The sequence below is a fragment of the Bacillus rossius genome, chromosome 1, assembly GCF_032445375.1.
Source record: "Bacillus rossius redtenbacheri isolate Brsri chromosome 1, Brsri_v3, whole genome shotgun sequence".
NCBI classification, from domain to species: Eukaryota; Metazoa; Arthropoda; class Insecta; order Phasmatodea; family Bacillidae; genus Bacillus; species Bacillus rossius.
This window is the reverse complement of record NC_086330.1, coordinates 193,742,962-193,757,666: the sequence shown is the minus strand read 5'-3', so window position 1 is coordinate 193,757,666 and position 14,705 is coordinate 193,742,962. Positions and strand designations below refer to the sequence as shown.

The 14,705-nt window shown below is 37.7% G+C and overlaps 1 protein-coding gene across 1 annotated transcript in view; it reads right to left on the bottom strand.

The window, feature by feature from the left end:
* The window catches only part of LOC134527189 (uncharacterized), a 524,754-nt gene extending 523,565 nt beyond the window's left edge, over window positions 1-1,189 (bottom strand). The window contains exon 1 of the mRNA XM_063359637.1: window positions 457-1,189. Within this exon, the coding sequence (XP_063215707.1) occupies window positions 457-468 (12 nt within the window). The 5' untranslated portion in view covers window positions 469-1,189. The remainder of the gene's footprint in view (window positions 1-456) is intronic.
* Between the last annotated feature and the right edge of the window lie 13,516 nt (window positions 1,190-14,705).

Below are 14,705 nucleotides of genomic sequence, written 5' to 3'. Positions count from 1 at the left end.
TATCCCTGAGAGTGTAAAGGTTTTTATGTGACATCCGATTGAGCATGCAAAGGACATTAAACGTTTTTCTTTTACCTCAAACCCTTGTGACTCATTTGTGCATCAACATACATTTATGTAGAAATTTTGATTGTTAAGCTCTTAACTGCATTGATTGTTTAATGTCCGATAGAAAATTATATTAAAAGTTATTGATAGTAAATACTGCTATACAGACCAGCATATTGTTTCCAATAAAGTTTAGTTTATGTAATTCTGACTATAACAAATATTGTGGTATATGAATGTTTACCGAATTATTATTGATACAATAAAACAGTCATTTTAATCAATAAACTATATTCTTGCTATAGATATAAAACTAATATAGGCTTGTAGAAGTGGAAAGTCTACAACGTAGTACTACACCCTCACTCTGTATAACTACTTGTATAATAAATATAATCACAGACATACCTTTAAGACCATAATGTTACGAACGTGAGCAAGGGCGGGATACGTGCAGGTGCAGAGCTGGCTGGCGACTGCCGCAACATGATATGCGCTGCGGGCGCCTGGAAGATAACAAGGATCGTCCTTTCCCCCCTCCTTCCCAACACTCCCCGCGTGGCACCATTCCTTTGACACGTAACTGAAACCTGACAGCTGGGAGTTGCGCGAGCCGCCGACACGTGTTTTCGAGAGATTTCTGCCGTCGGGACGGCTCGGAGTGACGCGACAGGCCCCGGCCGATCTCGCGAGTTCTGGAAATTGCGGCTGATAGATAAAACGAGGACGGCGGCCTCGAGAGAGTCAGTGGAGTTCAGAGAGAGAGAGTTCAGGCGGGAGCTTTCCCGCGGCGGAGTTTCCGGGGCGATAGTGCCGCGGGTGCGGCAGAGTGGCGAAGTCCTTGGACGAAGGTTCCAGGGCAGGGAGTCAGTTCGGAGTGTTCAGTTGGGAGTTCTCCCGCGGCGAAGTTTCTGGGCGATAATGCCGCGAGTGCGGCGGAGTCCCGAGCGAAGTTCCGAGCGAGGCGTCGAGTGAGATTTCGGTGAAGGGGAAGTGCTACGGCGAGAGTTGCGCCAGAGGTGCGGCCCAGCGAGGCGTGTGGATTGTGAGAGACGAATGACTGGAGGAAGCAACATTTTTAAAAGTACAATTGATTAATTGGCATTTTTAGATTATTAACTAATAATGTAAATAGTGGCAATAAATAAAACTGTGTGATAAAAATCTTTAATTGGGCTATCCTTTACGAACCCGCAGTAAATCGTAACAATATATTAGGTGGTACTTACTTGTCGCACGGCTGATATTTATGAGGAGAAGGCCACACGAGGTAAGAGTAAAAGAAAAATTAAATGAAGAGGTTACTTTTCATGAGCTGCTTCAAACAAAATTAATGATAAAGTCCACCAACAGTTAAGTAAGAATCTCATAAAAATCATTTGAAGTAATAATTGTTTAGAATGCAAGCTTTCGTGATCAGAGTTACTGCTTCTTGACTGAGTCTAAGTCTTTGTAACTGATGGTTTACCCGACGTTTGGGCGTGCTTAGTTGCAGCCATCTTGACGGGTGCTCGTAGATCGTAAGGGATGCCGAAACGTCGGGAAAAGCATCAATTATACACACGTGGCCTCAACACAGATGCCAAGCAGTATTTAATGACCATGTTTAAATTTTACTATTGAATAAATTTGTTCATATTTTATAACAGTTTTAAAGTTTTAAAACCGAGAAGGAAATGAAACGACGAGTTTAGCGGCTCATCTAACCAGAGGAGCAGACAGACGGGGCGGGATTATAACGACGAAGCTTGGTGGTGCTTCTAGCACGGTGTAGTCTCTGAGCTGGCGCGCAGTCTTCTCGTCGTGCATAGGAAAAGCAAGAGACTTGAGAGGTAACCGTAATGTTAAATGGTAGAGGAATGAAGATAAAGGTGCAAAGCAACTACATTGAGTGGTTTCAAGAATCTTAGCCAGGTTTCCCAATCTAAATATTATTCTGGAATCATGCGATTTAGCCATTTTTCACTCTCCTAAAAATACATGTTGAACACGGAAACAGAACCATTCATCCGCCCTCAGCTTATTCTTGAATACTTTTCATAAAAAGACACAACTTCAATATCTTGAGCAGTTTTCAAATAGCGTATATTTTAAAGCTCTGCGCACCAAATGGATTCCCGGGTAGACGGGCCTCGTAAAAGAAATGGCGTAAAAATATACCTATGTAGTGCGCTGCTGATGTGAGCTTCGTGATCCAAGAGAAGCTGTGGAATAATGGTCCACGGTGTCTCCACGGGGAACTGGCGAGAGGAGAGCTCCAGCATCCAACAGGACCTCACCGTGACCTCGCGCAGAGAGAGCGTGTGCGAGATGCAACTGCGCGGATAGCAACTGCCGGCTTCTCCGTATCCTTATCTCTCTTCCTCCTCGACGGTCCTCGAGATCTCTGCGGAAGGCACGTGACCCGCTGGGTCTGTGTACTTGCGACACACCGCCGTCACTCCATCCGTCTCCGTGCTTGTCCGCGAACTGGGCAGCTAAAACAACAACTAGCCTTTCTCCGGCGGACTAGCAGCATCACGATACCTCGCGTCAGATAGATTAACTACACTGGTAAAACTGCTTCATATAGATCAAAAATAGAATCGTTTCATCAGTTCTTAAGGCTCGATTTCACACGCCATATTGATTTTTGATTCGTAAACATCTTAGCTCTCGGTATACGACATTTGGTTGGAGTAACATCGTGAAAATGGAACGGAAATCTATGGACGGAAATGTAACACAAAGCTGGTGGACCCACGTGTAGAAACATAAACCCGTACATAGTCACTTGCGTAAACAATAGGTTACATAACAAACGTATTGTGTACCAAATGAAAATTTAATTTAGTGGAACTACACTGGAATATATTTTCTAAACTAAAATATTAACAGTAAAAAGTAATATTCGTCGATATAAACTAATACAAGTAACACGAAAAAAGAATTATTAGTTATTATCAACATACAGCTTTTTAGACATATTTATGATAATAATGCGAAATCTTTCTCACCCAAATGGTACTTCTTTAGCATTACTTGAATATCTAATGATACCAACTAATATCCTGAAACCTTTGCACTCACTTGGCGAGGATCTTGGATGTCATCCCAGCCCCCAACATGAATAACGGCTTAACCTTTCAGTTTCGAGTAACTTATCATGTGGTCCCAGAGGCCGCTGCATTCTTGATGGCTCAGCCGGCGCTACCGAGAAACCTGTCCCACGAACCATTTGGGAACTATTACTTTAAAGATTCCATTATGATAAACTACGGGCCACCATGCATGATACAAGCGAAACTTCACAAATCAAAGGATAGGAAATTTATGTTACGCAAATATTTAAAACACGTGTACAAGTTTGAAAGTGTACAGCCAAGTGTAAAAGTATGTGAGTATTACAATGTGTGCAAGTATGCGCGTGATCAAGTATGTGAGTGCGCAAGTTCATAGGTGCAAATATGCTTGTATGCAAGCACGCTATCATGTAAACATGTCATCGACCGCTGCCGTTGCCAAAATTGTTTTCGGCAAGTTTTTGATAGGTAAAATGTCATATAACATGCCATTTCAATACAGTACACAAACACAGTTTACTCTGTAAGTTCACAATTGTAACAAATATTGCAACGAGAACCTGCAAAGAGTCTTACAGTTGTCCGTCTCACTATTGTCTTCGTTATTACCCATTCCCCTTCCCTTCTAGTCTTACGGCACCTCACTCCTAAGCGTTGCCTTTCTAGTTATACGTTACGCTCCGATAAGTCATCATTTAGACCTATCATATCAATAATAAAGAGTTTATACTAAAAAAAATTACTCGTGAGTGAGTCTTTTAGTACTCGGTAACGAGCTATTACATGTGTTCTCATGTTGCTAATACACTTATAAAACGAAACTTGGACACGAAATTTAACGTAAAAATGTTTAAAATAATGCCAAGCGTAATTAACATACGAAAATTGTAGTTTCAACTAAATTTGTGAACGCGAATCACACGTAGATAATACTATAAAGTTTCATTTTGGCATAATGAACTTTGGCTCGCACCATCCGCCATAGATAGCAGAAGTTTCTGTTACAGATTTCCATTTCTTGACTTTCGTCTCATTCACTAAATTAATCCATACCACGGCCATATAGTCGCTTATAGCTCATAATTAAAATCAAACGAGAACAAGACATTAACTTTTATTGGAGATAAATGGCGTGTTAACTTAAACTTCGCGACCAGTGTTTAAAATGATTAGTTTGATAAAGAGCTGCACGTTGGTAAATACATCCTGAATATTTTATTTAAAACTGAGACAGTGCTGTCAGTATTATAACTATAACTTATGTTTAATGAGAATACTTTGGAACCCAGTGGAGTTTTTAAAAATAAATGTTTTTAAATGTTTTGTTTTCATTTTATGAGCGCTAGCTCTTACATATGTTTATTAGCCTTTCTTTTGGATTTTGTTGTAAAATAGTGTGTAAAATTATCAATTTGTTTTGTTTAATGCCAAGAAGAGAGTGACGCTTAGAAGTAATCTATAAAGCATTTGATTTGAAAAGGTATTAAAATTTTGTAATGTACCTTTGTTGGAAAATAATAATGATAATTTTTAAATAAAAAAGTACTTACGTTTGTGACTGGTACATTGCCCCTAATTTCCTTTAAGCCTTAACATTGTGGCAACACAATAAAAACGCCGTTTCAGATATATTTTTTTTTTCATTAAATATAAAGTTGTGTCTCAAATGTTTGCGCTCTGTAGCTTACATATAGCAACAGAGCACACCGAAACAAGAACAGTGCTAATGAAAGAAATCGTGTACTGGAAAGAGAGAGTACATTCCCATTAGAATGCACGCTGCAAACTAAGGATGAAACACGGTATAGCCGCCGCTCATGGAGGCCAGGCAGGCGCACGTGACAGCGCGCGGCGCGAGTTCGTAACCCACAAACTGCAGGGACACGCGCTGGTGGCCGCCCGCCCCTCTCCCCCTTCCATAGAGTACGTGAGCAGAAAAGACATACACTGAAAAACCCCTCTGCCCTTCTTCTCATAACGTTGCAATTGTGTATCTCCTAAATGTAAACGGTTAACTAGCCTTAAGCACTCATGCCTGCTAACGTTTGTGGGGCAATTGGACGATGCGCCAGGAGTGACTGGAATTTAGCTGGCATTGTAATCTTTCTTTTCATTTAATCGAGAAGCGTGCACCTCCTTACTACCTCCAGTTACACGCATGGGAAGTCGTCTCAAACACGGTGAATGTCCATTTCACGGTCTGCACAAACGCCACTGGCTATCAGCGCGACTTCACCACGACTAGAAGCAGCCCGGAACAGGATGTGTGCATTGCCTGAACGGCATAGAGTAGTACTTGTTATGCGGTATGTCCATGAGAGTATCCCAAATGTTAATTTTAATATTATCAACTGTAAGGGTTGTAGAGTGTTGGTTCAAGGTCACAACTAAAAAATAACTAAAACAGTTTTAGCTAAGCGCATGCGCGACACTGCCTTGTTTTTTTCTCGCTTGCAACGCCACCTACGCAAAATGGCGACTCCTGAGCGTCATTTTTTCTGCAATTTTCTAAAAGTAAATCTGAGTAGTATGTATGGCCATATATATAGGGCATTAGTGGTAGGAGGTCAGTCTGCCGGTGGCTTCCGTGAAAGATGGATCCATCGCCAATTTTTGTTTTGCTCTTCTACTCGATTCGAACTGAGGACAGTATGATGTAAGTGCGTTTATTAATTAATATTTTATAAAAATTTGGTAAATAATTTTTTTTATAATTTTAAATTTTTCCCATTAAAATCAGATAATAATTATGGATTTTAATGTGGTGGCCGTAGCAAAAATGTTAACTGTAACGTCATAATTTAAAATTTGCTGTCATTGCATCTTAATTGTCAAGGTCATGGCCTCCATACCATGTGCACTATTAAATATATTCTAATTGATTGTAGAACCATAAATCATTATCTACTACTTTCGTCCGAAATAATTTTTATACGACCGACTATTACTGCAAAGGGTAGAAAATAACAGGGGTTGAAGAACAAACAAAAATTAATTACTACCTTAGTAATTAAAATATTAAATCCGTTCAAATTGTTTGTAAAACTTATAAATGTTATATAAAATTTTGTCTAAAACAATTTTTGATACAACTAACCATTGTTGCAAAGGGTTGATAAAAAGGGTTAAAATATAAAAATAAATCTATATCTACCTTAGTAATAACACATAAAATCCATTCAAAATGTTTTTAAATCCTATAGGTTTATCTAGAACTTTTATCTGAAACATTTTTTTTTGTTGATAAAAGATCCATTTCTGCAGGGGGTTGAAAAAAAAAACAGGGGCAGAATTAATAATTAAAATCTTAATTTCCGTACCATCATGAATCATGAATTATTATTATCCACTACTTTCGTCTCAAATAACTTGTTATACGACCTACCATTACTGCAAAGGATGGAATAAACAGGGTTCGAAGGACAAAAAAGCATAACTCCGTTAGTAGGCACACTATTAAATCCGTTCAAATTGTTTACAAATATTACCTAACATATTTGTCTGAAACAATTTCTGATACAACAAACCACTGCAAAGGGTGGATAAAAATACGAATATAAATTCATAACTCCCTTAGTAATAACACCATCAAATCCGTTCAAACTGTTTGTAGATCTTATAATTTTTATCTGTTACTTTTCTCTGAAACAATTTTTCTATAATACAAACAATTACTGCAAGGGGTAAGGAAAACCTGGAGTTGGAATAAAGAGGGAAAAAAAACATCACTACCATGTGAATCCATTCTTATTTTTCTTTAACTTTCTAAATAATGTATAAAACTTTTGTTAAAATAAAACGTTATCCAACAAACCATTACTACAAGAGGTGGAAATTATACGGTTGGAAAGTACACTATTAATTCTGTTATAATATAATGTATGGATCCGAAACTTTATCTAAAACTTTGGTTAAAACAATTATTGATGAAACGAATTATTTCCGTAAAAACAAGGGTAGAAATTTAAAAGAAAAATTTCTTAGTATGAAATCCGTTCGAACTTATTTTAAAATATCTTACACGTTGGTGCAAATCAAATTTTATACGACAACGTTATTAGTGCAAAAGATAAAAAATTGGCTGTCTGTAAAGTCGGTTTACAGACGATAGTTTAACGTGTCAACGTCATAACAAAACATTGATGAAATGATTGCATACTTTAATGAATAAAATTTCATCATTTTTATTTTAATAATAAAAGAATAAATACTTGAAAATATACTAGTAATCAGATTTTTAAAATTCTAAGAATAATTAACCTTTATTGCCGAAATTCTTGTTGTAATAAGCAATGGAAACCACATTAACTTTTCAATTCACTTTATAAACAGTCGACGAAACAGTTCACGTGTAGATGACTTGTAATTAATTTTAAAAACTGGTGTTTAACCATAAAATTTAAATATAATTATGAACAAGTTTTCATATAAATAAACTGTGATCAAATATATATCATAAATTATATGAATCACCATAATTCTTAAGTCTTTTGTAACATAACCTATTATTACTGCACTCGCCGTGCCTGGTTCCCGCGATAGCGGATAGATATCGCGTTTCATGAAGTTCGCGTCCGTCACCATAGATAACAGCACAGTAGGGGAATCATATTATTTCGTTTTTATAACACGATTTTGTAACAAAGACGCATCCCTCATACACCAAACATATTTATAATGTGTTACAATATTTTTTAAAACAATGTGCAAAAGATCCCGGGTGTAATTTGAGTTATTATGTGTAACTGTAAAACACCATGGTTCGTTAAAAATATGTTATTCTTTAAGAAAGTAATTTTTTTAATTTTTTATCTTTTGCATGATAAAATCTACCTCTGCATACTTTTATGAATAAAATTGAATCATTTTGATTGAATTATCACTATTTCGTGTGGATACTGTGCGGAAATTAGGCATTCGTCAAACTTTTTTTAAATTTTTCTATAATTTTAAAATTGTTTGGGAATTCTTATTTTATATTTTATCTCGTTGTTAAGGGGGTGATTTACTTTTTGTTAGGCCGGTGTACGCCACGTATTTAAAATTTGTGCCAGTGGACCGAAACCCCTTTCCAGGGGGCCAATCTGATATTTTGCTGTCTAATATGGACATGGTCAGCCTGGTTGAAATTTATCTCGCCTGCAGTCACGTCCCGAGTTTGTAATATTATTTCTCTTCATGACGAAAATTGCATAGAGCAGCTCCTGGGCTGCAAGATGCTACTTCGTAGAGGCCTGCTGAGAATAGCAAGTCTCGTCACGAATGGGGCTCCAGTGGAGCTGTGTTCCCAGCGGAGTGGCATTTTCTGACCCCCCTTCCTCTCCCCCCCCCCCCCCCCCCAATTAGTTCTGAGAAATAAAGCTAGGAGCAGTGACCTGACGGGAACTTAGCGAAGACGATGGCCTAATTCAAGGACTTTCCCCCTGGTCCGACAGAGACGTCCCCGACATCAAGCGGCAGAAAAAGTAACCGCGGGACTGGTCGCCAGCGTGCAGAGCTCACCATCGTGACACCTGGTGGCAAGTCAGCTCACTACCGCTGTAAGTTCCCCTTTACGCCGCTAGAGAGCAGCACCGCATTGCCATCTTGCATTATGCTTTCTTCTCGCGGCCTGTAGAAGTCGATTGTTTGTTGCCTTCTGTTCTGGGCGGTAGAGAGCGCGCATGTCGTGTTCTTGTCACGACCGCCTCGGACACCTCCGCATGTTTTCGGCATGAGCAGAAACTTCCGCCTCTTTTTTCCTAGGGCCGACCGCCCGATTTAATTAGGAGCTGTGTCCGCTATAGCGGGACTCAGTACTCTGACCTCGGCTGCTGACCACATGTTCTCGGCGTCCTCTACGCTAAGAGGCTTTTCGCGGGAACAGCGATTTTCGGTTGCATAAAAGATGTAGTCAGTTGCTTAAGAGGCCACTCCAGTGTTTCAGGGGCACTAAGCAACCCGCGTTAACATCATAAGATTCAATGCTATTTTCATTTTTCTTATAACTAAATAACTAATATAGATTTCGAAATGATGCTTGCTTGATATGTAAGACAACGATGCTCTTATCAAAGCTCCTTTCTTAAAAAACGTGCATAAATTATGGTTCAAACGAAGACAATACACTTCTGCATATTAGTAAAGATTAGAATAAAACCATAATTATGCACATTTTTGAAGTAAGGGGCTTTGATAAGAGCATCATTGTCTTACATATCAAGCAAGCATCATTTCGAAATCTATATTAGTTAATAAGTTATAAGCAAAATGAAAATAGCATTGAATTTTATGATGTTAATGCGGGTTGCGTAGTGCCCCTGAAACACTGGAGTGGCCTCTTAAGGGATGTGATTCCATTTGTACAGTAGCCAGGCAGAGGTAGTTTTTAGAAAAAGTCATGCGTAGTTAATTTTTTTTATTTATATTTAATTCTTTAAATCTGGTTTCCTTCACGCATCCGCAAATTCTCGGTACGCGCCATGCTGATGTCCGCGCGAGACACCTCGCGAGCCCTGTTTTCCACACCCCGTTTGGTGAGTAATCCGTTTTTTTTTTCCCAAATTCCCGTTGTTGGCTTTTCGCGCCAACTGTGTATGACTGTCTGGACGCAGGTCTAATTCGTTTTGAATTTGGGCTGTGTTTCAGACAGGGTCAAAGTTTCCGGGGAGAGAAATTGCTCCCCGCATGTCCTTCGGGACCTGCAGCTGATTTCCCCCTTTAGAAGAGTTTTCCTCTCGGTCCGACGTCATCCTGGGAAGACCCGGATGATATGAGCTATAGATAAATTCCACTTGCATAGAAGCAACTTAATTCATTAACAAGATACCAGCGAGCAGTGCTTTAAGAATGTATTCCTCAGGAACATGTAAAATCAACTCAAACTCATAGGTATATATAATATAATCGGTGGGAGAATCAAATTTTGGTGCTAAACTTGAAATTTTGTTAATGTAATCATTTGTTCGTTAAGGTGTAATGTGTATTGTTTTAAATTATGTTGGGGCGCCCCCTTAACTTTGTTAATTACTAAGATTTTTATTATCATGTCGAATAATGCTAAAACAAAACCTCTTAAAAATAAACCAGGAAAACCTATAGACCAAACTATTTATATAGCGTTTTTTATTTATCATATACCTTCTTCTACATAACGATCCACGAACTTCCAAGTTTCAAGTGTGCAGAGAGTGTAAATTTTGTCTTGTTCACCGCCTCATGTCCCCTCTGATAATTAACTTTAAATTTTCTTAATATTTTGCCCAGCTGTTTCCAAGGTGTTTTTAATTAATTTAAAATAATATAATTTTTGGGCACGAGGGGCATTACAATTGGTAGCAGAGTGTGGTTTCATCTATAGGCATACCTAAATATAGTAGGCGTACCTAAAATAAAATTAAAAAATATATATATTAAAAAAATTAATTAATTTTTGTGATAGCAATTTTGTAATAATAACATTGTGAACTGATCGCCGGTACACCCTGTAGCTATGTTGCTCTTTCTATTTTAATAATTTATATTGAAGTTTTACGTCCTGCTGTGACTGTTTGCGCGCAGTGACGTTCGGCGCTACATCCGTGGAGGCAGCGTGCCTTATCAGGGGCGCGTGTCATTCTCCCTGTCACCACTTCACCCCTCCACTTCAAGCCTCACCGGCTGGAGGTGACAAGGTCATGCCGTTGACCCCGTGTCCGGCAGCGTAAACAATGCGTTGCAATCTAGTTTGTTTCTCACGGCCGACAGTGCCCTGAGTTTGTCTAAATTCCTCCTTTTATCTGTGTTTTTTATAACACATCCGCCTGCAAAACAGGCCATCTTTGCGAAAATAGATCATAGAAGTCCTTTTGGACATTGTGGTGTTTTTTTTGTCTCTTGGTGCCTGAGCGCGCAGCCATGTTATCTCTCCACATGACAGGGCCGCCAACCACGCGGAACTCTTCTTCACTCCTCCCACGTGCCACATATTTTGTAAACAAACAATCCATGCTTTGTATGTCCTAATAATATAATTTTTATGTCACAAAACAGGCACTATAAATGATTTATACTGCTTTGAATTTAGCAGCAAACTATTTTCTTAATCTAGGGGAGCTTATAAAATATAACATCATAATTTTATATATAACTTATAATAATATTAACTTTACAAATAATATGATAATATAAAATATTTTGTTTTAGCTAATGTTAAGAAACTGCCATTGTTTACATTTTCTAAGTATCTTAAAATTAACGATTAAGTATTTTAATAGTAAATAAAATTAATTTATAAGGGGTCCATTCATTACGTAATATAAAATGAGAATATGGTATTAAGTAATATTAACTAGTACTCTAAATCAATTGTATCGTTCACAAGCAACGTGAATATACTTCGACGTACCATTTCATTGTGTCACCATACACATCCATGTGCCTAGCTTTTGTTTAGATTATTTGCGTGATCACCCAACGAGAGGTGCAATCACTCGTACCTTTAAGGAAAGGTTACTAAATTAAATTGTTTATATACACAGGTTGAATCCCCAATACTTTTTACGCTAGCCATATGGTGAGGAATTTATTGTAAGATAGAGTACTATACTTTTTTAAAGTCGAGTTTTCTATAAACAATTTACCAATTAAACTAAGAATGTTAAGTAAAGGATAAATAATATTTTTGTGATTATGATTTTTGAGTAAACCATTTAATAAATTTTATATTGATTTTGGATCGGTTTCAATTTCTTTTATCAGGTGGTGTAAAACTACGTATTTAAAACTGAGCACAGTAGCTCGTGCATCACGGTACACTAAATTTAATTGTTTTCTTGGTCTCTACCTAAAATTTGTAGTTTGATGCTCATTAATTTTTTACAGTGTTTTGCAACTGTGACTTCCAAGGTGGCATTAAGGTTTAATTTTGTGTTTTTCTAAAGTCGAGCTAGGTCAAGCTAGTCATAGTGCAGCACTAAATTCAGGCGTTAAATCGCGAGAGGTCATTTGAGCCAATGAGCCAAGGCCTGGTCCTCTAGGTGAAATATCCTATGACCACCGAGTGTCCCTGGGTTAGATCCCCAGCACTCACCCTTTAGACGACCTATGTTCAAACACCCTCTTAGGCAGTGTAAACTTTTGTGCCCGCCATGGAAGATCCGACAGCGAAATTATAATTAATTTAAAATTAGCTTTTCTTTTATGATATAGTATATCATTTTACGATTTTACTTATAGTTTTATTTTTTTCAATTTGAGTGCAAGAATTATGATTAATTAAAATTATATAATAACTACAATATTATATCAGTCAATTTCTTATAATCTAAATTTTCTTTACATTATCAACTTTTCATCCAAATTCGTTGATCTTTCGGGTTTCGAACCCGAAGTAACTCAGGGGTGAAATTCCCTCGTAGGTCTCTCTGCTTCAGCCTGATGGTCTGATCAACCGTCAGAGCTTGAACATACTGAGCCTATGGGAGTTAATAAATGTAGGTATCCGGGACCGAGGTGTACTTTGCTTTTTAAGCAAGTCATAAATTCATATCTTTCGTCTGATCCATCGTCAGATTGTGCAGAGCTATGACTCAATGCCTTCGGCTTCTTATGGACAGAGAAAACCATATACAGGGGTTATATTCCCAATTAAGTGTGTAAGTTATGGGTTACCATACCCATTTACAGGGGTTACAGTCCCCATTAGTCACTGAGTGTTCAAGGACGCATTTCCCTTGTTTCGGCCTCAGTACTTTTCGGCCTCCCTCATAGCACCCATTTTGTGTTCCTACACGATATCCAGTATCTGAGATCAACGGGATGAATTTCATTTCATTAACATAGCAACGGCATAAATAGTTGTAAGCATACAGGTACTTTAAATTTAAGCTTTGAATTTAATTATTTTATTTATTAAATGATTTAAGAATTTATTTTAAATAATTCAAACCAAGTTTAAATGGACCCTATTTAATTATAAACCTAGTGCTTGACTTATAAAGTGTTACAGTCAAAGTTCATGGAATTAAATCTGTTTTTAATACAAGTAGTAGGGCAACAGGCTTTTTTTATCTCTTCTTTGCGCTCATTAATAATAATAAAATCAAGCATATCAAAATATGTATTCCCCCCGAAATTAAGCAGCTACGAGGTGACTAGTCTCATTTTAAAATTTATAGCAATCACCGAGAGTGGTGAAATACTTTCAACCCCCAATGAGAGGTCCACTAAATAAAGTTGGGTATGTTAAGCATCCCGTTTCTAGGCTAGCACACCCTTTAGGTAATTTAAGATTTTTAGTTTTTAATTTTTACATATATGTAAGTTCACTCTTTAACAAGCTACTTGACGCAAATAGTTTTAATGTTTTTTTACTCAGAAATACCTCTCTGATATTTTTTGAATCTTCATGAATTTCTTCCACGATTTTACCTGTTTAATTTCTGATTACGTACTGTTTTTTTAATAACCATAATTTGTAAAGTAAGCAAGAATAATGTTTGTAGTTTTTTTGTATTGATTTTGCGTTAGTATTTTTCATGTTTATTTCTTTATTTTCCATGTATGTAAATGTGATGTACAGCGACGTACATAGATTCTGAGCACAGAAGCTGTCACATCTAGCCATTTTTCTTTTTTCTTTTGCATTCAACCCCAAAGTTGTATTTCTTTTACATCGTTATCGATGAGATGCTTTATTTCAGTAAGAGCTACGTGACTTCCAGACAGCAAACTGGTTTCTTTTATGTGTTTTTTTAAAATAGGAGCTAGGTCAAGCTAGCCAACGAGCGGCGCAAAAGTAAGGGTCCTCTGAGCCAACGAGCCATGACCAGGTCCTCTGAGTGAAATATCTCATGACCATTTTCGAGTGTTCTTTGGGTTACATTCCCACCACTCATCTATGGACGACCTATATTCAAACCCCCTCTCAGGCAGTGCGAAGCCTACCATTAGTCATGGAATATCTAACCGCTTTATTATAATTTATCCCCTTCTTGATTTATAATGGTTGGTTTATTGCATTTTACATTTTCTTTAAATAATTTAAATTTGAGTGTGAAGAGTCGTTAATTTATCTTTTTGTTAGCAGAAATATTTTAAATAATAAATATTAGTTGATTATATTAAACATCAGAGTGGTATGCGCTGAAATTTCTTTATTTATCGAATATTTAATATTTTTGAATTCATTCTTTCCTACGGATTGTTGATCTTTTGGGGTTTTCATACCCAATCATCTAAAATTCCGCCAAGGGAATTCCACCCTTGGGTCCTGTGTCACTCTGGGACTGAGGTTCTGTTTTGCCTTCGGGCAAGCAGCAAATTCGACCGTATTCTCCATCGCCTGACTGTGCAGGGCTGAGTCCCAATGCCTTCGGCTTCTTATGGAAAGACTTTTGTACAGGGGTTTACATTCCCACTTTCATTATTTTCAGTGGTACACAAATCCCCACCTTTCTTTACTAGCACCCGGCGGACCAAGTTCCGGTTTCCGGCCCAGTGTTTTCGGCTCGCCTCACAGCGCCCATGTTTAGAGTTTTTGTCACGTGACACCATTCCCAACATCTGAGATCAACTTTCCTTATTACATCATTCACCGTTAATGGTAATTAAAATAATTATAATACACCTTCGATT